Below are 22180 nucleotides of genomic sequence, written 5' to 3' on the forward strand. Positions count from 1 at the left end.
CTCCTAAAGGTCCTGGAAGACAAGCCAGTATCCTTCCCACCACTTAGAGCAAGAAGGGTTGAGGGATCAGAAAGTTGTCCTTGGGGGCGGGGGAAAAAAAAGTTGTCTTTGGAGACAGACTAAAGACCCATGCTTGAATGTCTATAGGAGAAAAGACACCTCCCCCAAATCAAGAGGGGTCAATGTGGAAAGAAGGGGGGGGTGAGGTAGGCTAGAGACCAGGAGCAGGGAGATGGAAGTGCTGAAGAGAAGAGAAACCAGTACCTACCCTTGGCTCATGGCTCGTTCATCTGAGTCCATTTGCTCACTAAGCAGAGAGCAGAGTTGGAGCTGCCTTTCCAAGGCAGCTGGGGAAGGGCAGCCTACGGGCTAGGGCCCTGAGGCAGAGGGTGCTGGAAACCTAAACCCAAAATGGGCCATGTGCACTGGGGTCAGTGTGGAGCAAGTGGTGGCAGTTGTGCGGCCTGGGTGTGGGGTGGGGATGTAGGGCCCTGAGTCCAACATGAGATGGTGTTCACTAAAGGGGACATGGGGGGCGGGGGAGGCTGGTAGGGAGGACAGTGAGCCGCAGGGTAGATGGCATGGGGCCGGGACTGGTGAAGGTGGCTGCGAAAGAGGGGCTTCCTTGCTGTCTGCTACCCCGGCTGCCTCTTATTCCAATGTTCCAGGCTCCTTGTTCCCACTACACACACTTACACACGCTCACTCACTCACACACACTTACACACGCTCACTCACTCACACACACGCTCTCGTCCCCTCTCCCTCCCACAGTCACACAGTGGCTGACAGAGAAAAGATGGGACTCCCAAGCTCTTCCTTGTCATGCACGGCTGGGACTCCACAGTGCACTTTCCATGATGGGGTGGCTCCTACTTTCCTCAGGCGCCCACTTTCCAGCAGGGGGCAGCACATGCCAGGCTAAATTGAGTAGCTTTCAGTTCTTGTACCCATAGAGGGGCAGAGTCCGAGGGGCACAGCCCCAGAGTGTGGGCAGCTGGCCCAGGAGAACGAGCTGTTTTGTGCTAATCATGGCTATTTAGAGGATGGCAAGGAGACGGGGTTCACCTTTACTCCAGTTTGGACTGTTTGTTCTGAGGTAGCTTTTGTCCCCAGGTCACTCTGGCCCATGTCCTGGAGGCTGCTTGACTTGCTCATTAACAGACTACAAGGACCACAGGCTGCCTGAGGCGTCCTCAAACTCCGCTCTTTAGGAATAGTTAAGTCTATGTATTGTATGCACAGAAGTCATCCTGGCCTTTTCTGCACTGTTGGCAGAAGCATGTGCAGGAAAATGGAAGTGCACAGGTGCACGTGCACATACGTACAAACACGTACATCTCTCTCTCTCTCTCTCTCTCTCTCTCTCTCTCTCTCTCTCTCTCTCTCTCTCACACACACACACACACACACACACACACACACACACACACAAGCTTGCATACAATTCCAGGAGTCTGAGGTCTCTAGGAGAACTTTTTGTTTGTGTGTGTGTGGGGGGGGTTGTTTGTTTGTTTGTTTTTTTGGTGTTGTTTTTGTTTTTTCAAGACAGGGTTTCTCTGTGTAGCCTTGGCTGTCCTGGACTCACTCACTTTGTAGACCAAGCTGGCCTCGAACTTACAGTGATCTGCCTGCCTCTGCCTCCCAAGTGTTGGGATTAAAGGCGTGTGTCACCACGTCCGGCCCCAGGAGAACTTCTAACACTAACCCTGATTTACTCTGTGCCAGAGGAGACAATGTCAAGTGTACCACACACAGACTGGGAAGTCTAGAGTCCTGAAACCCAGTTCTGAAGGTTGGGGGGGGGGGGTGATTCATTGCCCTGGGGGCACAGTATATGGATTCCATCATCAGGAGTGCTGCTTCCCAACACTTCTCATAGAAAGGCAACACTGTCAGGCTCTAATATCCCAAGTGGTGACAGACTAGACAGGTGTAGCCCATTCCTGGGAGGGAAATAATCTGGAAGGGGAAAAAAAAAATCACTCCAGAGAAAGTATATACCTGCAAGATACAGAACTGAAGCCTGGCGCCTAAACAACTGCACAGAATGTGAGTGTCCAGTGACGGTGCCAAGGGCAGAAAGGCCTGACTCGGTCTCCAATGGTGGAATCCCTGGCACCTCGTGCACATAGAGCAACACAGGCCTTGACTCTTCCTTCTCTAGTGACCGAGTCCTATTATCGCTGTCCTCTTCAGATTACAACAGTCACGATGAAGCAGGGCACAGCGATCACTAGAGTTAGCGGGGCATCCTTTGGTGGTCGTGGCGGGGCCCAGGGATTGACCTTAGGTTAGCAGGCCTGGTGGCAAAAGCCTTTACCTGCCATCTCACTTGCATTTCAAAGTACTTGCTGGGCTGCTAGCATGCACTCACTCAGGTGTGAGGTCCTGCTCTTGAGCTAGACTTCTCGGAACATGGCTGGAACAAGACCAGTCTTAGAAAGGCTCGCCAGCCCAGAAAGTTTGAGAGCGACATTCCCCGTGTCCTTGAGCGGGTTGATACAGAGAGTGTATGAACAGCTCTTCTGTGATTCGGAGGGAGTCACTCCACTCACTCCCTGGCCTTCCCAGGGTTATCTGACCACAGAATCTTTGATTCCATAGCAGCTACTAACACCCTCAGAGCTGAGAAATGGTAACATGGGTCCCTGCCAGCGGTGATGAGGTGGATCTAGGTGGCTGAGGTGCATCCAATGTGGCTCTTAATGAAACTAATATACATATGAAGATGGCCACACCAGTGACATTCTGGTCTAGTCGCTGTGGAACAGACCCCAAAGCAAGCCCACCCATCACCTTTGAACCTAACAGTTTCAACAGTGCTTTGAAAAGGGATTTTTCAAGACTTAGTAGCTAAAGACACTTACTGCCTAGACTGACTGATACCTCGAGTTCCATTCCCCGGACCTAAGTCTGTGTGAGTTGGTCCACAGGGTAGGAGGTCACCACCTTATTCATCCTGGCAACTGGAGAAGGACCAAGAACATCTTGGCTGTATTGAAGAGATAGCTTATAGATATAAAATCCTAGCACACGAGAGGGTGAGGCAGGAGGATTGCTGCAAGTTTGAAGCCAGCCTTGACTACATGGAAAAAACACTGCCTCAAAATAATAAAAAGTGCCAGCTGGAGAAAGCTGGTTTGTCAGACTTCTAGCCAGGGTGACAATGTTAGTCACTGGGGTCTGAACCTCGTGACCAAGGTCCTAGGATCATGAACCCCTACTCAGAGACCAGTCAAGCCAGGGACCAATTGCAAGGCCTTGGGGGGTAACTCTCTCCTGGGCCTCAGCTCTTCCTGGGTGTTCTGAACTAAGTTGGGATCCTGCTTTCAGATATGCGTGTGAAATGTGCTCCGGTGTCTCCAAGTTCACCGAGACGCCACTCTGGTCAAGGGCACCCGAGCGTGTAACGCCCTGCGTCAGATTCGGTCCACAGCGGCTGCTCGCCATCCGTATTTAATCTTGTCAGCCTGTTAATTTTTAACTATGTTTGCTAGCCCGGGCCATTAGAGGTCCCTGGGAGCTGAGCTCAGTGAAGCGGGCAGACTTCGTGCACAATGTATGAAGCTTAAAGTTGGGGTGTCCCACTTTCTAGTCCTGTCATTGGGTTCTGGCCTTCCCGACTGGCAGCACAAACTCTGAATAAAACATGATGCCATTTGGAGTCAATTTTCCTTTTGCTCCCGTCACAACTAGTTTTCTTCAAAAAGGAAAAGTTCCACTATTCCTTTTACAAAGCTGATGTTGGATAATTATAAAGTTTCCTTGTGGTTCTGGGTTTTGTTTCCAGAACTCCAAAGTCACACCCTGAAAGTACCCGGGAGCATGTACTAAAACCGACAGTCTGGCCCCCCCAGTCTCTGTGTCCACACCACAGCTCTGGGCGGTCTTGCTGATTCCGTCCGCTCTGTCTCAGCACCCCCAAACCAAGTCCAGCCCAGGTGGGACTCTGATGTTCTGTGCTCTACTTATGTCTCCCACTCACTGCAGCACCTGGGAGCCTCTGGCCCCGCCAGGCTGCATTCTGACAAAAGGAAGGCGTAGAAAGGCTCTTTGGTAAGTCCTGGATACCACACATGTTGTATCCTTCCTCTCAAATCAACCCCTCGGTACAGAGCTTCACGCTGCTTTTTATACAAAAGGAAGCGGAAGGTCAGTAGATGAAAGAAACTTGCCTAAGACCCCAAATTTAACAGAGCAGGTGGCAACTATCATTACAAAAAGAATCCTATTTGTGGGACTGGTGAAAAGATTCAGCCACCACAGGGCTTGCCCTGAAAGCCTGACACCACAAGTTCAAACTCTGTAGCTCACACAATGGTGGGAAGAGAGAGGTGACTCCACAAAGTTGCCCTCTGACTTCTGGGCACACACTATGGCACATATGCCCAAAGCCACAGTCACAGACACACGAAACTAATGAGTAATTAAAAATCCTGTCTGTGAGCCTCAAGAGGTGGCACGCCTGTAAATCCCCACACTCAGGAGGCTGTTACCACAGAAGGGTCATAAATTTGAGGACAGCCTGGACCGCAGAGTAAGACTGTCTCAAAAACCAAGCAAAGGGGGCTGGAGAGATGGCTCAGTGGTTAAGAGCAATGTCTCCTCTTCCAGAGGTCCTGAATTCAATTCCCAGCTACCACTTGGTGGCTCACAGCCATCTAAAATGGGATCTGATGCCCTCTTCTGGGAGCAGATGTATGTACAGATAAAGCACGCATGTATACATTAAAAATAATAATAATAAAAAATTAAAAAAAAAAAGAAAAAAAAAAGCTTTTGGGAGACTCATGAACTTGAACTAGCCTTCTTGCCTCTACATCCTGAATGCTGGGACCACAGGCATGAGCGACCACACCCTGTTTCTATGTTGCTGGAGATTGAACCCAGGGCCTTCTGCGTGTGAGGCAAATACTGTGCCAACTGAGCTATGTGCCCATCTCTGCTGTTTGGTTGCTGAGAATCCTAATTAGGTGCTAGGAACGTCTGTTCCTCCCCATCGTGGTAATATGCTTCGGTAATAATTCCAAAGGTGTGAGCTGGAGAGAATTTAGAGGTGTCACTCACCGAGACTCAGGAAAAACCTGCAGATGACCCAAGGTTTAACTTTTACACAGAAGAAAAAGAAAACCATGCTTAGGAAACCTGAAGTCATACATGTCAAAGGAACACAGACAGCTGTGTCCACTGAAGGGGATCCTGTTGAGCTCTTCTCCCAGAACAAGCGAAGAAGCTCATTTCTAGGGTGGCTTTTGGCTCAGAGACCCCAAGACAGTAGTGACAAGGGCAGGAGCATACAGGGCTTCCTTAGCCAGGCGCAGAGTCTCTGGGCTCAGATCACAGCTCTAAAGGCTAGCCTTCCAAGGTGTCAAGACATGGCTGTGGAGCCAGGAGCCAGAAGAGGCAGCTGTGAGGCCTGAGGGAAGGCCTCTGAGCCAAGGGGCCTTTCTCTTTTCGCAGCTTATCTGACAGAAGGCCAGGGAAGGTCCGCTGACTGTGTGCGGATCACAAGCTCTCTGGGATTTCCCCAGAGTCCTGGTGTCTCCTGCCAGGACAGGCTTTCTGTAGGTGGGTGCGTCCTGCCTTGACTGGGGGTGTGGGGGTAAGAAGCGGTTTAAAAGGGGGAGCAAGCAGTTGAGGAACACACTGCTGGGCAGGGTGGTCACGTGCCATCTGATAGCGCATCACTCCCTGATCGGCATTCTCCTAGTCCCTGGCCTTGGTGCATCAGGGCTCTGCAGGCAGCTTCTGTCCTCTGAGCGTGCCAGGGGAGAGAGAGGTTTCAACCACCACTACCTTGTGGGCCTAAATTTCTTTCTTGTAGAAAGTTCGGACATTCCTTGAAAAGATATCGGGAAGGGATAAGTCTGCGGAGCGGGGAGAAGAGGGGAAGGTTTGCAAAATAAAGCTCAGTGGTGAAATGCCTAGAACAATCTATGCTCAGCACTGAAAAACAAAACAAAACAAAAATCAAGCCGGGGGTGGGGGAAGAGAACACAACCAAACCAACCAAAAACCCCTGGTCACTACAAGGCACCAGACATTACTAATGTTTTATAACTAAGAATCCTTAACCCCCACGTTCCTGAGGCTCTGAGGTGTTAAAAGCTGAGGCCGCACAGCTGTCGGTCTGGCCAGGCAGCCCTGGAACCCGTACAAGTCCCTCACTACCCCCTCCTGAGGGAGGGCCTAGGGGAGAAAGAGAATTCCAACCTCAACAGCCGAGGTCAGCATCGCCTGGATTCCTACTGTCCCAGCCTCCTCAGACTGCTTCTTCCGGCCCCAGAAAGCCTGTGTTTTGTGGGGTGCTTTCTGCAGTATGACCTCCCAGAGCTATGGGGTCGGGGAAGTATCGCAGGCTCCAGCCACCACTCAGCAAGGCCTGGGATTCCCTCAGCCCCTATAGCAGTGCTACAGGGACAGCAGGTGTTCAAGGACAAGCCAGGACCAGGAAAGGATCTCTGTGTGGGTCATAGAACCCCCCCCCCCCCCAAATCTCCAGGCCCCTCTGTGCCTTCTGAGACAGGCTATTAAACTCCTCCTAGAGATCAGAAGGCCTAGTTTACTTCTTTGACAGGACTGGCCACACAGCACAGAGCTTGCTATTGCCTGCTGAGCTGAAGACGAGCACCATAAAATATGAAACCTTGTTCAATGAGGCCCACCTGGTGCTGAAGCATGGCACTATCTGCCAGGTACAGATGGTCTCCCGGGGTCCCTCTGCCCTGCCATAAACCCTCTTGCTCTGAGGTCACACCTCAAGTCTATGTCTCACTCAGTTCTCCACAGGGCACTGATTACTGACAGGAAGATGATAAATATTTAAAACAAACACCACCCCTAAAATCTCATTAATTTTATCTTGGGGCTGGGGGGATGCTCAGTGGTTAGAGCATGCTCTTTAATTGCAGCCTAGAAAGAAAAGTGGGGACAGGGGACTCTCCAGAGTGAGCTGGCCAGGGAGACCAGACCTGTCAGTGTGGGTTTGAGACTGTGCCTAACTAAAGGCAGACCAACTGAGGACAACTCCCTTCTTTAGCCTCAGGCCTCCAAATGCATGTGCACCCTCATTTGTAAAAATGGAAAAAGAAAAAGGTTACACCCCCACCAAGTGAATGCCCAGCTACGGTGACAGTGGGTATAGACCTGCAGTGCAGGTAACCCATACCGCCTCGAGGTCTCTCTGTCCCTCTGTGGTCTCTCGATTGTGTTTGCCTGTGGTTCTAGCCCATGGACTAGTTCTGAATTTCTTTGGAGTTAGACCTTTGAAATGTTTGCGGCGTGCTGCAGAGATGTCTCAAGGCACACGCCCCAAGAAGTCCGCTATAACTTACAGGGTGTCTGTCTGTTCGGTCACTCGGGTGGGGCTTCCGGTAGCAACTGGCAGCTGCCATGAGTTGTAAGACACTTTGGCACAGGGTCAAGGGGTCCCCTGAAACGGCAGCACTCTGGACCTGCCCTCAGGCCAGCTTCCCTGAGAACCCTGCAGGCCCTACTCTGGCACTGCCTCTAGTAGGGGGATGTGAGCTCCACTTCTGCCACAAGGTGAGACCAGGAGGTTTCGTGTCTTGCCATAGCAGATGCAAAAGGTAGAGTGTAAACAGGTGGTGACAAAGGGTCTGTATGTGTCCTCACCTTCTAGAAAGTGCCTTTGCTACCCGGTGACTCACACAACATGTACAGTAAACTTCAAACACCAATGACCTTGAGGGCAAAGCAGATGGTCACACAAAAATGCTAGTATTAGAAATGCGACATTGGCTACATGGGGGTCATGCTCTCCTCTGTAAAAATATTAAGGCAGGGGCTGGAGAGATGGCTCGGAGGCTACGAGCACTGGCTGCCCTTCAAAGGTCTTGAGTTCAATTCTCAGCAACCACAAGGTGGCTCACAACCACCTATAAGATCTGATGCCCTCTTTGGGCATGTAAGTGTACATGCAGATAGAGCACTCAAATACATAAAATAAATAATAACTCTTTAAAAAAAATATTAAGGCAGTGCACACTGTGCTGCCCTGTTACTTTATCCAGTTTGGAGAAAAGTGGGAGTTGAGAAGGGTCTCACTAAAGCCCAGGCTGGCTAGGAGCTCTGGAATCTTCTGCCTCTGCCTCTCAAGGACAGTGACTACAGGGTCACCATTAGGTCAAAACCAACGGGAGCTGATGGCACATAAGTACTTTTGAACCAGAGCTGAGACTTGTAGCTCACCACTAGAACTTAATTTTTTTTTACTGCCAGGTCCCGTTTCTTGGCTCCTCCCTTCCTTAGGACCAGAGCAGGCACACAGGGAGCACGTGTCTGCTAGCTAGATTACGTCAGCCTTGTTGGTGCTGATGCAAGAGCTTCTGCTGGGCGATGACCTGCTGGCCGAGGATCTTGTAGCATGAAGCTTGGGGAGGTTTCGGGGGCTCAAGAAGGAAGCAGCAGCATCGATGAGGCCCCCGCACCGGGCGCACGTAGTCTTCTAGGGTGCTCTTCCGGAGGCTGCTCCCGAGGAATATACAACTTAGCGGCTATGGGCCCAGTCCTCACAAACCTCAGCCAGAGAGTAAATAAAATACCTTTGTTCCAAAATGGTAGCGCCATGAGTTTTTTAAAAAAAACCGCTGCAGTCTACTTGAGATCTTTTTTTCTCTTATTAAAATGTTTATTGAAATCTCTCAAATATCGTCAAGAAATAGTTTTTGCAAAATAAGGGAGGAGTTGGGGGAGTGCTAACAAACACTCAACATGGAAGGTCCCTCTGCTGGTCTGCAGTAGGTTGGTATGTGACAAACACATTCCCAGAGACAAATCTAATTTGCTGGAGAAGTGGACAAAAGACAGGTGTGTTGGGCTTTGCCTCTGGAGAGAAACACTAGAAGAAAAAGAAAAAATATCCATGTCTCAAAACAGAGCACAACATTGGGGAAAAAAAAAAAAAGCAAAATTAGAAAACTCTCCAAAACATTAAGTTTCCAAAACAAAACCCTGATAGCGTAGTCAGGGGCCGCCCACTCTGTTTCCCTCCGGTGAGGAGCCACAGAAGCCACCATCTTTGCCTCCAAGTCTCTTCTGAGGGATCTCCCATTTACTTAGAGGACAAAGTTCCAAGGAGTCTCTGGAGTGAGGCCTCTCTAAAATGTCACTAAGAGTAAGTCTTTGGTGAGCCAGCACCTTGCTATGTTAGTCAGCAAGGGACACAGGTGACAGACTCGCTCTAGTCGATGTGGTACTGCTGAGACTTGGGGTGACTGCCAATCCTCTCAGGCCCGTTTCCTCATCGGCACAGTGGGCTGGGCGAGCTGTCTCTAAAAGCCTCTACCAGTTCGCTCTGAGTCCCAACTCGGACAAATACATTTAATAAGAATGCTCATTTAAGTGACTCCAAAGAAGAAATGAGATCCTAAGACACGCATCTCACAGCCAGCAGGTCGGACTTCCGCCAAATCTAGGGCTGGTGGTGTGTCAAGAGATTCCAGGCTGGGAAGTCTCAAGAGAAGGGGCCATGTAGGTGACGCAAGCCAGTAAGGCACATGGCTAAGATGCATCTAATCTTGCAGTCCTTCCTCACGGTGATGTAGGCTTTCTAAGCCTCCTAAGTTCATCTGTCATGGCCAAAGCCAGCATTTACAGCGCTTTCTGGACACTGTCAGGGCCGCACTCTCCCAAAGTCATGGCTCCTTAAGACTTATGTGCAACGTAGCATCATTTTATGGTATGTGTGTGTCACTAATGACCTCAACTGTCAGCTGCTCCATTCTGAGAGGGGGCATAGCACCTGCACGCGAGGTATGGGGCGCACAAAAGGGGCTTCCAGTTGCTCCTTGTGGTCAACAAAGTTACCCAGAAAAATGTTACGGACCCAGCAAGCGATAGCCACAGCTTATCCCCCACCCGCCAGGTAGCTGTCAGCTATGGGGGTTACTGAACACTGATGTGGACACACCAGGCAAAAGGCACATCTGCTCCTTGGCTTCAGTCTGTTTCCTTCACCGCGGCCACTCACCACCACCACCCTCTGCACTTTCCCTCACTCCTCACAATGCTTTCTAGCTCTGGCAGTGGACAACATCTGGCCTGGGGCACAGGAACTGAGGGCTTCTCTTCGAGCTCTGCCTGTTTGGAGCCGACATGTCCCAGGAGAGGAGCTCAGAAGGCCAGATGCCATTGCAGGCATAAAACACTGGCGTCTCAGATCAAGAGGTGCTTAGCTCTAAGTACTCCTGACGTGGTGGCCTGGTGGCCTGGGGGACACTCGCTGGGAGTGTCTTAATCAGGACTGTTCTGTGTAACACGAAGGCATTCTGTGCAGCCTTGGAAACAAATACCAAGCAAAATCAGCACAAGCCCCACCTGACCAGCCTGACAATTTAAAAAGACTGCGTCTGTTTAGTGTGTGTGGACACTCGCGTGTGGAGGACAGAGAACAACCAGCAGAAGTCAGTCTTCTCTTCTGCCACGGGGTCCTGGGGGTGGAACCCAAACCGTCAGGTGTGGCAGCAAGCCCCTCCGCCCGGGGAGCCATCTCACCAGCCCACGAGGCTGGCAGTTTTTAAAAGGCCAGGTTGAGTGGCCGTATGTGGTAAGACAAATGGGATCTGTGTTTTACTTGCTAATGACCAGCAAACCCTGTGGGCCAATGACATGAGTGGTTACATCCAAGGGTGAAGCTCAGCTCTGTTACCCTCATACGAATTTCTGGGAGCCATGGCCTCCAGGGAGGAGGAAGTGTTAGTTTGCTTCTCCCTGTATTTTGGGGAAAAGCTAGGAGTTTGTTTATAAAACCGAGGCTCTTCATAACTAAGGGAGAAACCTAGACAGCCAAGGTGTCTTTGATATGTCCCTCTCCACATAGCAATAAGCAGCCTTCTGTCTTTCCTGTAACGTACATAAAAGATCAGGCTTCCTCTTGGAAGCTTCCCTTTGGTGCCTCAGCTCCCTGTGGACAGGAGAGCAACCGTCTCTTACTTCATACATGCCAAACACACATGAAACTTGTGCCTCAAGTACATGTCTCCCTTCCATGCCAGTCGTGCGTCGTGCGCACATGTACGTGTGTACACACACACACACACACACACACATACACACACACACACACACACACACACGCACACGCTCCTGTGATGCCCTTTGCTAGCGGGGAGCCAAGGAGGGAAGCCTGCCCGGTCTTGGCGTGTGCGATGAGGGTGAGAGATCATTAAGGAAGAGAGAGGTGTCCTTTGGGGCAGACATCAGGCAGTGGGGTGGGATCATGGCTGTCAGACGGTCCTCGGAGGTCCTGGAGGGGTGTCAGGCTGTTGTAGAGGGGATCATACACTTCCTGAGGGTGGGTCTGTTAGCTGGGCAGGTGTTAGTCGTATGGTGTGCTCTGGGGAACCAGGTTTGGAAGGGCTGGTGCTGGAGGTGTGAGTGACGTGGTGGCCGATGGGTATAAATTACCTGGGCATGCAGTGAAGCGGGATAGGTGAAAGCAGGAGGAGGAAGAGCAGGCGCTAGCTCCGCTGGGTACAGAGGGTACGGGGCCCACACTTCAGGGCTACTGGGGTAAAGTGCAGGCACTGTGAGCTCATCTGCAAGACAAGAATAAGGAAGAGTTAGCGGTTACCAAACAGCTGCTTTCCCATCAGAACACAAAACAACCGGCAAACCCAAGCCCAGGCCAATGGCAGAGGTCAGAGGTCAGAGGTCAGGGGGTCAAATCACTCTCGTTCTTCTAACCACCTGTTGCTTTGCTTCCCCAAACTCTAAGCAGAGGAACTGTAAGTACAGAGCAAATCGGGAGCAAATAAGGCGAGTGCCTGCTGCCTGCCAGGCGAGGTCGTGGGCGGGGCTCCGCCCTGAACACTGTGATGTCTCACCAACTGTAGCTGGGGACCCGAGAACAGTGGGAATTTCCTGCTGAAACAGAGTGTGGTCCCCTGAGGGATGGAAGGAAGAGAGAGAATGTGCGTGTGCAGGAGACATCCCACGAGAACCTTCTGTGTGCCTTTCAGAGAACAACGGGTTACTGGCCAGAACTCCAAGACGTGTGTGGCTATCAGTACTATTACTATGGACAAATAAGCCATGGTAAAGCATTTTCCATCCTGTCCTCAAAGTACAGGGCCAAATACCAGGGCCACAGGGCACTTGGAACATTGCAAACTAATAGACGTGAAGTATCCGGAGTGTTCTGGTTGAAGCGAGGCTCCCGGAAGATGTAGTAGGAAGGTTTACAGCAGCTGTTTATTCTCGATGGCCTAAAAGTGTAGCTCAGGCTCTATTCAAGTCCACTGCCCGGCGGCCCAGAGCAGCAGGAAGCAATCTGTTAAGAACAGAGGCAAGCGTACCGCTGAGCTCGGCACAAGCGAGACCACTGCGGCTCACGGGACCCTGCAGAGCAGCAATCTCAGTATTTGCTTTTCTCACCTGTCAACATCTGAAACCAAGTGTACTGAGGATGCTTCCCCAGACAGCTGAGGGAGGCAGCAAAGGGTGACTGTAAAAAGCCATCAGTAACTGCCGTATTGGACGACCCAGAAACCTAGGGGCCACGTCAAGAGTCACTTCCAAGCCATTTCCAAGAACCTGCGACCTTCCATCCTCCAGAAATGCTGGTTCTTGCCAGGACACTGAAGACAGCAAACTGCTATCCTGTGTGTGTAATGGAGCGACCAGGAAACGGAGGGAGGGCCTGCTAGTAAGTGCACACAGGACAGGCACTGGGAGGAGGCAGGGCCCTGCCTGGGCAGAACGTCTCCTATGATGGCAGAGAGAATGGATAATACCTCACTCAGAGAGAGTTCGTGCTCAACACTCCACACTTACAGGACCCCAACACTGGCTAGATGGACCATGCTGGCCTTGCTTGCTTCCTCCCCATAACCTCCCTTCTTGCAGTGAGATAACCCTGGTGATGAAGAGAGACGCAGAATCAAGGTGGCAGAGACCAACAGTTAGCCAGGAAATAACAGCACCGCTGGTTACTTTAAAAATCACCACAGCCAGCCGGGTGCGGTGGCGCACGCCTTTAATCCCAGAACTCAGGAGGCACAGGCAGGCCGATCACTGTGGCCAGCCCGGTCTACAAAGCGAGTCCAGGATAGCCAAAGCTACACAGAGTGGCCCAGGCTCGGGGAAAAAAAAACCACACACACACACACACACACACACACACACACACACACACACACACACACACACACACACACCATGGCCCTCGGTAGGCAAAGGCACATGGATCTCTGTTTGAGGCCAGCCTGGCTTGCAAAGTGAGTCCAAGATAGCCAAACCAAGGCTACACAGAGAAACTCTGTCTCAGAAGGAAAACAAAACAAAACAAAACAACAACAAATAAAACCCACCACAGCCAAGTGTCTACTTCAAGTACTAGGGGGTGTGGTGTAGTCCAAGGCTCAAGGAATCCCTCAGAGGGCGGAGTGAAGGCCCCATAGAGCCTGCACTTCCTGCCGTGAAGAGACCATCTGCCTCCCATCAGAGCTGCTCTTGTGGGAGCCTGGCTAGTGGAAACTAACTGCTGCCAGGACCAAGGCCTTTAGGGTCTGAACAAGCAGCCACTCTCCCAAATGGTGAGCTATTATTGTTGTTGTTGTTGTTATTTTAGCTACCAGACTATTTTAAGATATTCTGCGTCTTTTGTAAAAGTCAAGAGAGTCTCATGCCCTGGTGCGCTTGTCCCTAGCTCCTGCCATGTCCTGATGCGACAGGAGGACACCTTAGAGATGACTATCAACCGGTTTTAACTGGTGGAAGCCGGCAGAGGGGCACGCTTGACTGCAGCTGGCCTGTGGTTCCCTCGGGCAGTCTGAAAACTCTAAAGATCCACCTGCAGGAGTGCCTGCCTGATGATGCAGAAGAAAAAAAAAAAATGTACCACGTCCGACAGCACTCGTGCTAGCTTGAGACAACCCAGGGGTGTTTTCAGCAGCTATTTTGTAAAAATGAGGTTTTTAATACCTCCACAAACACTCTGAAAGAGGAGGAATCCCGCCTCATCCCACGTTACGTGTGATTTTCAGAGATGAAATTATTCGCTGGTTATTTTTTTTGGTGCAACCATAGAGTGGTGGGACGCTGAGCCGTGAGACCATCTGGACATTTCCTGAGACTGTTAGTGTATTCCATACCCGCAATACAGGACAAACGAAACGGGGGGAAGAGGAGAACAGTGAAGACACGGTGGGATTGGCCTTCCATCTTGATCTGGCCGGCATTATTTAAGATTTCCAAGGCTTTCTATACTTTCATCCTGGCCTATGGCTCCTATTATACCTATGTGGTACTAAGGAATGACGCACCTGAGAACCGGTGGGCAGACACAGCCCAGCAGAACGGGATGTACGTGACATCCCCTAAATGCAGGTGTTGAGCGGACCACAGCACAGCGTGGTTAGGGAGGCCCCCTCGGCACATCTTCTCTCCCCGCTTCTGAGAAGGGAGGGATGCCCAAAGACTTCAGCTACCTGGGTCACAACCTACACCTGGAAGTGGTCCTCACAGGCTGAAAGTCCAAGAACATCCCATCTCAAGAAGCTGGTGTTCTGCTAGCTAATAGAGCCTTGAGAAAATAACGGGGTTTCAGAGGGAGACCTGCCCTGGGGAAGGGCACTTAAATGGAGTAGTAGGCAGAGGCCAGAGAGGAGCAGCTTCTCCCGCTCAAGCTAAGAGGATGGGGAAGACAAAGGGAAGAAAGCCCAGGGTGCAGGGGATGGGATGCAGCCAGATGCCTTTTGAGCATCTACAGTAGGCAGGTGGAGGGGCCAGGTAGAGGGACTTGGTCCAGCACTCCCAAGAGGCTGGGCAAACCCTTTCCTACTGCCCAGCTCACCCTACAGCCCACTACCCTTTCTCCTGCTGCACCCTGGGTAATGTGTAGAGGGCGACACACTGCTAAGTGGGCCTTACAGATACAAACCAACCCCAAACCTCAGAATGGATGATCTAAAAGGCTCTGGTTATGTTCTGAGGCACAAGGAGTATTTGACATCTCTCCAAATCAAAACCCCAATGAGGCTTGTGCAAGGGCCCTGAGTGTGTCGCCTTAAGCAAGGAACAGGCAGAGGCCAAGTCCAGGAGAACCTTTAAAGGAGGTCAAAGAACTTCTGATCGGTATTTATTTTACCTCCTCGAAGGTTCTATTTTAGAAATGCTGCATAATAATATGCTCAGCTGTAGCCAGGTGGTGGTTGCCCCTATAATCCCAGCTCTTGGGAGGCAGAGGCAGGCAGATCTCTATGGTTTTGAGGCCAGCCTGGTCTACAAAGTGAGTCCAGGACAGCCAAGGCTACACAGAGAAGCCCTGTCTCAAAATAAAAAATATAAAAACTGCTCAGCTGCATAAGGACACTCTCAGAGCAAACACAACTCCTCAGGCCCCTGCCTGCCTCCATGCAGACTCTAGGAAGGGTACCCTTTAGACTGGGTACCATGACAGCAGGCACACTAGATTGTCACCTCACTTTCCCTGGGCCATGTGTTCGGACTTTAGCCACCCCTAGTGTCTAAAGAGCCCTGGAGTTCCTGTTTTTCTGGTCTAGGGTCAGTAGTTCTCTCTGTGTGGACATACCTACCTCTTTCCCACCCAGGCCTTCAGCACCACGCACTACTTAGGTCACCTGGCCTATTTGCTCTTCAGTGCTATTTTCTAAGAGCCCGCCAGTTTCCCTTCTAGCCTGGGAAGGAAGCTTTCGCCCGGTTACCATTGCATCCCTACCCTACTCCAAGGCAACCATAGGGCCCCTCCGGGGGTAAGCTCTCACTCCAGCCCGTGCAAGCCTAGCAGAGGAGTTAATAAATGAAGACATAAACTCTATCCTGCCCCCACAGAATGGAAATACAGTCTGAGGTCACTTCTGCTCTGGTAGGAAAGAAACATGCAGAAGAAAACCAAGACCTGAAGTCTCCAAGTCACGTTACAGGAGCCCAGGTCTCCTGTCATACTCAGCTTTCATCCTTGCACGGTCTACCCTACCCCAGCTCCCTGCTTCTGCACAGGCAATGCGCTACCATAGGTGGTGGTGGGAGACCCTAAGTGCGAGGGAGGGTGTGTGTGTGAGCGGGTGTGTGTGTGTGTGTGTGTGTGTGTGAGCCCTCAGCTCTAGTTTTTAAAACACCCAACTTATTATAATAAACTTAAGGAAAGAATTAGAAGCCAGAAAGTTCGTACAAATCTTTGATTTTTTAATTTTATAGTATTATTACTTTTTGGTTTGGTTTTTCGAGACAGTTTCTCTGTGCAGCTCTGGCTGTCCTGAACTTGCTCTGTAGACCAGGCTGGCCTTGAACTCACAGAGACCTACCTGCCTCTGCCTCTGCAGTGTTGGGATTAAAAGTGTGCACCACCTCTGCTCGCTGAGAGAAACATTTTTAATTGTGAAGGGGGGAGGGGGGGGAAAGAAAAAGAAACAAGAAAATAAACTCTTTTATTGGCAATCAGCCCTACCTGGACCTGCACAACTCAGCAAGTAGCTTAATGACATCCAAAGCCATCCTATTGATGACCCCTTCTGGCTTACCAGGACACACTCTTTCCTCATCAGTGAGGCAAAGTGGACACTGGGAGGAAGGGAACTTCTCCCTCCAGAGTCTGGTTGGAACTTCTCACTAGCTGAGAGCCAGGAGTTCCAGCACAATTAGCAATATTTGCGTGAAGGCTGCCTCACAGCAGGACTACACCTTTTCTACAGCGATATTCTCAAGAGGACATGGCCATCAGCGAGGAGCCACGCTAAATGCCTGAGCAGATATGAGCTGAGCATGGCCTGACTTCTTGTCCAGGTGTTTTCTGGAAACCAAATAAACTATTAACTTTCTTTGGCACTGTAAAAGTTACCTTAATTTCTCATGCAACCCTTGTGAGTTTATGAACTGTAATCCTACCCAACCCACACCAGAAACCAACCTATATAATCTCGCTGAAAGTGGGGAGGGGCGCACATCCCTGTCCGTCTGTCTGCCTCCAGGCATGTGGGTTCAGCAAAGTGAGATAGTGCACTAAATACTAGGCACACGAGGAGAAACCAGGGCTAGGCTCGGTTCCAGCTATCAGAGACCTTGGCCATTTCTTCTACTTCAGTTACTAATTATGACAACCCATGCCACCATTTATTATTATTATTAATTTATTTACTTATTATGTAACAGTGCTCTGCCTGCATGTACATCTGCAGGCTGGAAGAGGACACTACATCTCATTACAGAGATTGTGAGCCACCGTGTGGTTGCTGGGAATTGAACTCAGGACCCTCTGGAAGAGCAGACAGTGCTTTTAACCTCTGAGCCATCTCTCCAGCCCTTGTATTATTATTTTTGTTTCTGCTTTCTAACTCAATGTAAATATACTAAACTTGCCTAACCCATGCAAAAGATACATTCACTGTCATGTAACAACCAGTTCCTGCTACTTTCAGCAGATGTGCACTGGAGCAAGGATCAGAAGGGGACGTCTAGCATCCTGCTCCAGCATGCTCTGCCTTACTGTCCGCATCAGGAACTCGCAGAACCTGGGTCTCAGATGCTGGCTGGCAATTCCCAGCAATCTTTCTGTCGCTAGCCCGCACAAAGCTGGGGTTGCAGGCCAAGCAGCAGCTTCCCAGTGCTGGGATCCTCACGCTTGCCCAGGTCATCCTCTTCTGCCCCACAATGCATTCCTTTATCCATTTCACTCTAAAGGCTCCTTGGTTTCCCGTATCCAAACAGCTGCTAACTCCTCGCAACAGAATAAAGGAGGACAATTTAGCGCCAGCAGCAGTAATAAGAAAACCAATCAATGCTGACTGTGTCCGTTCGATGTCCTGCAGTGCTTACTGCAGGCATCAGGTCAGTCCCATTCTGCAGAGGGGCCCAGTGAAGTGGCTGTTACTGTAAGCATGCGACAAGCGGGCACAATCAACTCTGTTGCAGGCAGATCCCTCGCGGCTACACTTTCTTGCCTCCCAAACTAGGTCACTGCCCTTCACTGACTGCAAAGACACTCACACGCATGCTTCCCTACTTCCGGCCTGAGAGGTCCTCACCTGGCTGTCAATAACTTCCGCCACCTCCCCAGGTGTCTCCTAACACAGCCGCAGTTTAAACCTGAGCAAAGGCAAACAGACCAACAAAGAAGTTTGCTGGGCATGCGCACAAGGCTGCCTGGGCTCCACTGGCTGTTCTCAGTGGCTCTGTCCTCCTCACAGTCACGTTCCTGCGTGGCCCAGAGGTGGCACGTGAAAAAGCCACCCAATGCAACCACAGTTTATAAGAATCTGCTTTCTCTGTGAGAGGTGAGGGAACCACGTAGCTCAAGCAGGAAGTAAGCTGTCCCCTCCAGGGACTAGAGTCACTACAGTTTTCCATTCCTGTTTACTGCATGGAGACACTTTCCTTCCCCTTTCATCCTGTGGCCTTGTAGCTGCAGTGATGGTTCCCACCCGGACCGTGATGGGGTTGAGTAAACCAAATACATGCCCCCCCTGCTTCCTCAAGTTGCTTTTGGTTGTGGGGTTTTTTATCACAATAACAGAAAGCAAGCTGAACAGCAGCATGTAGTCTGCTGTGTAGCCGTAATTCTGAGCAAACAGAAACGTGCAAAAGCTCCTAGTATGCCTTATACAAATCAAGAGATTAACTACCTTTATTGATACAATGAAAACCAGTACCTAGCTTATGAATTTTGTATTACAAGGAATCTTTCTCATCACTAGAAAGCAAGTAGCCCAAAGGCTAAATAAATAGAAATTATTAAACAGCTATTAAGATCCTACTTGAGTTAGAGTAAAAACAGTGTAGATAAATAATTGAAAAGTTGTAATGTTTTCCCAGATTCTCATAGGAATCTAAATAAACTCTAATTAGGATCCAGCAAGATGGCTTAGTCCATAAAAATGCTTGCTGCGCGTGCCTGATGACCTGAGTTTAACTTCCTAGAACACATGTAAAAGCCACACACACACAGGCACACACGCACGCACGCACACACGCACGTGCAATGCAATAAGAAGCAGCACAGCGGTGGTTCACATCGCTAATCTCAGTACTTGGAAGGCAGAGGCAGGAGGACCAGCCTGGGCTACATTCAGATCCTGCCTCAAAAATCCAACAGAACACAGCAGTGTACTCAGCAGAACGTATTAGCTTCTGAGCTTCTCTGGGCTCCTAACAAGGACCATCCTTACTCCACCTTCACCTGGATATCCGCCTCCTTCCCACCCTCCTGGATGCAGGACACTGAGACATGGATCTGAGTGCAAACTGAGGCCAGATCAAGAGAATGGCATTGAAATAAACATGCGGTCAGTGTCAAGAAGTCCCAGGCACACACAACATGTGTCCCCTCCTCCCCTTCCTGCTCCGGCCTCTGGACACTGAAAGGGGGAAGGGAGGAAGACATGAATGACAAGGCAGTCCCTATCTCATGGATTGTGACTGTCTCAGCTCCATCGTGGCTCTCCAGAAAAGGCCCCTCCTCTCTGTCAGCACTGTGAAAACAAGCAGGCTAATTCTGTTTGGGAGGTAAAGAGTTTCTAAGAATTTGAATTTTTATTGCCTAGGTCAAAGTGTTATTTCTAGGAATGAAGTCTACATTAACACAAATTACAGTAAAACATCAAAGAAGCTACAGAATCTTTACAGTATCAAAAACGTGTTGCAAGAACAGAAATGGCCACCAGGGAAAACGCTTGGCAAGGCTACGCTGCACCGCTGTTTGTTTTTATTTTGTAGACAGGGACAGCTCCGACTGTCCTGAAACTCAGAGGCTGGCCTCGAACTTGCAGAGACCCTCTTGCCTCCAGTGCATGCCCCACACCTGGCTCAAACTGCATCACTTAATGGCTTTCTACAGGACTCAGCTGCCTATGCTTAATTCAAAGCCATGAAAACACTGATCCAACAAAGGTCTTTACACAGTATGACTAATGACGGAAATTCTACCTTAAAATTTTGTTGATGGAGGTAAGAAATAAGAACAAATATGTCTTATAAACTGCACATAATTTAGTGACGTGTCCGAGACGACACAGCTCACCTTGGGGGTGTGACAGAAGGAGGAGACATCCTAGACAAACAACCGTACCTCTACGTGGCACTATCAGACTACTCTGTGGACCCCTAAGAATTAAGTTTCCCAAGACATCTCCAACTAGAGGAAAAAGAAGGCTAATAAGGCCCAAGCTGCGGCCAGCAAGGTCAACCTGACAAACCCCGCAGAGCTGCTCTGACAGCTTTACTGGAACAGCACATGTGGACGCCCTGCCTGCTTCACCACCTCGGGGAAACTGCAGCACTGCTACACACAGGCAGCAGAGCCCTTCCCTGCGTGCTTTCCTTTACCAACTTGTTTCTGAATTTAAGATCCGAAGATATTAACTTAAGATACAGGGAAATTATGCCACGAGTTTATGGGTCGACTACCGGGTAACAAGCACCAAAACCAAGGAGTCTGCTTCTACAGGTAGACAGCTGGTCAGCTGTCAGAGTGCTGCGCAACCATGAAGACCAGGACAATCAGCAGGGCTTGTCAGCTCAGGTGCAGAGAGAGACCTTGCCTCCAAGGGAAAGGCGAGGAGTGATAGAGGGCACTATGTACCTCTTCCACAGGCACATATATCTCCTTTTAAGGGCTGGAAGGCAGCTGAGCCATGAGCCTCTAAAACAAGAGAACCCGAGTCTCATCCCCAGCACCCATGTGACTAAGCTCTCCTGGACTCACTGGAGTCTAGGCATGCAGTCCAACTGGTGGGCTCCAGGCTGATGGGACTCTCCCTCGCCAAGGAGGTAGACAAATCCCTGAGGATGACAGATGTTGCCTGCAGCACATCTTAGAGAGAGATCTGCTTTAGAGGCTCATTCCTACGGAGGTCTCACTTCCTGACAAGTGTTTAATTTCTGGGCTGGAGAGATGGCTCAACAGTTATAGGCTGACACAGGAAAACCATGTGTTTTGGGCCAGCTTGGACCACCCAGCAAACACACACACACACACACACACACCCCAGCCTGCACTTTAGGGCAAGATTGTGTGTTAAAATAACAACAAAACCCCCAAACAACACACACACACACACACACACACACACACACACACACACACACACACACACACCCCAGCCTGCACTTTAGGGCAAGATTGTGTGTTAAAATAACAACAAAACCCCCAAACAACACCCCCTCTCTTAGTGTTGTAGCGGGTTTTGGCTTTGAGAGTTGAACAAGGTAGTCTAGGCCACTAGAGCTAGACCGTCGGCAGGTAAGACTAATGGAGAGAGCTAGTGTGAAGACAGCAAGCCACAGGACTAACCATGTGTTCACTGGTTCAGGGCCACACTCTGAAACAGTGTCATACTGTTCAACATCTTCAATACCTACTAAGTTAACCGCTGTGAACAAATGGCAGGTGGAAACTCTAGATTTTAATTTTTCAGTCCAGAGAGCTTGCTGATCCCTGATAAAGCCGACTGCACCCTGGACACCTGGCACCGTATCAAGAACAATGAATGTACTTGGAGGGAAAAAAGAAAAAGGAAAAAACAGACTTGAGAAAGGGAACCAAGTAACGTCATGGTGGCCAGCTAGTAGGAGATGGGTCATCTGGAAAGTGCCCAAAGAGCTGTGGGCTTTAGGGCTGGAGTGGCGGTGACCGGCAAGGCGCCGACTCAGACAAACCCAAATGACTTCCTTCCATCAGTTCCCTCCACAAGGTGACTCCTGAGTGTTACCTGTGGTGGCAAAGGGACCCATCTCAAGCCATGCCACAGGTGCGTGAGGTGATCTAAGCACTCCAGAGGCTGGACAGTGAGACCAGCCAGGTGAGTAACAGGACAGAACAGAACCAAACCAAAGACATGACAACGGGGGGGGGGGGGGGGGTGAGATAAGAAAGGGTGATGGGGGCATAACTAACAAAATACCACACAGGAAACTGTTCAAGAGTAGGGGGTGGGCCTAGCCAGGCTACCAAAAAAAAAAAAAAAAAAAAAGAATTTGACGTGCATACAATCTGCGTACAGTAGCTGACACTTGCACGAGAAAGGAGCCAGGATACAATCTAGACATGTGATCAAGGAAATCTACCCTCTTGTCTTCAAAGATCTACTTTCTTTTTTACTCGTGTGTAGTCGCCTGAATCCCTTGAAGACACAGTTATAGGCAGCCGTGAGCCACCTGATGTGGCTGCCAGGAAGCAAGCTTGGGTCGTCTTGTCTGGAGAATC

General features: G+C 50.2%; 1 protein-coding gene across 5 annotated transcripts in view; it reads right to left on the reverse strand.

The window, feature by feature from the left end:
* The window catches only part of RBPMS (RNA binding protein, mRNA processing factor), a 153192-nt gene that overhangs the window by 14236 nt on the left and 116776 nt on the right, over nt 1-22180 (reverse strand). For 2 of the 5 annotated variants that reach the window (XR_014775184.1, XM_084760380.1), the window contains exon 6: nt 11431-11561. The exons of 2 other annotated variants lie outside the window; for them this stretch is intronic. Coding sequence is in view for 2 of the 3 variants with exons in the window: in XM_084760380.1 (XP_084616506.1) it covers nt 11431-11561 (131 nt within the window). In the remaining variant the exon portion in view is untranslated. Of the gene's footprint in view, nt 1-8629; nt 8864-11430; nt 11562-22180 lie in introns of those variants that run through there. One more of the 5 variants, XM_084760377.1, reaches the window with a different exon arrangement.

The sequence above is a fragment of the Acomys minous genome, assembly GCF_964271855.1.
Source record: "Acomys minous genome assembly, chromosome: 15".
NCBI classification, from domain to species: Eukaryota; Metazoa; Chordata; class Mammalia; order Rodentia; family Muridae; genus Acomys; species Acomys minous.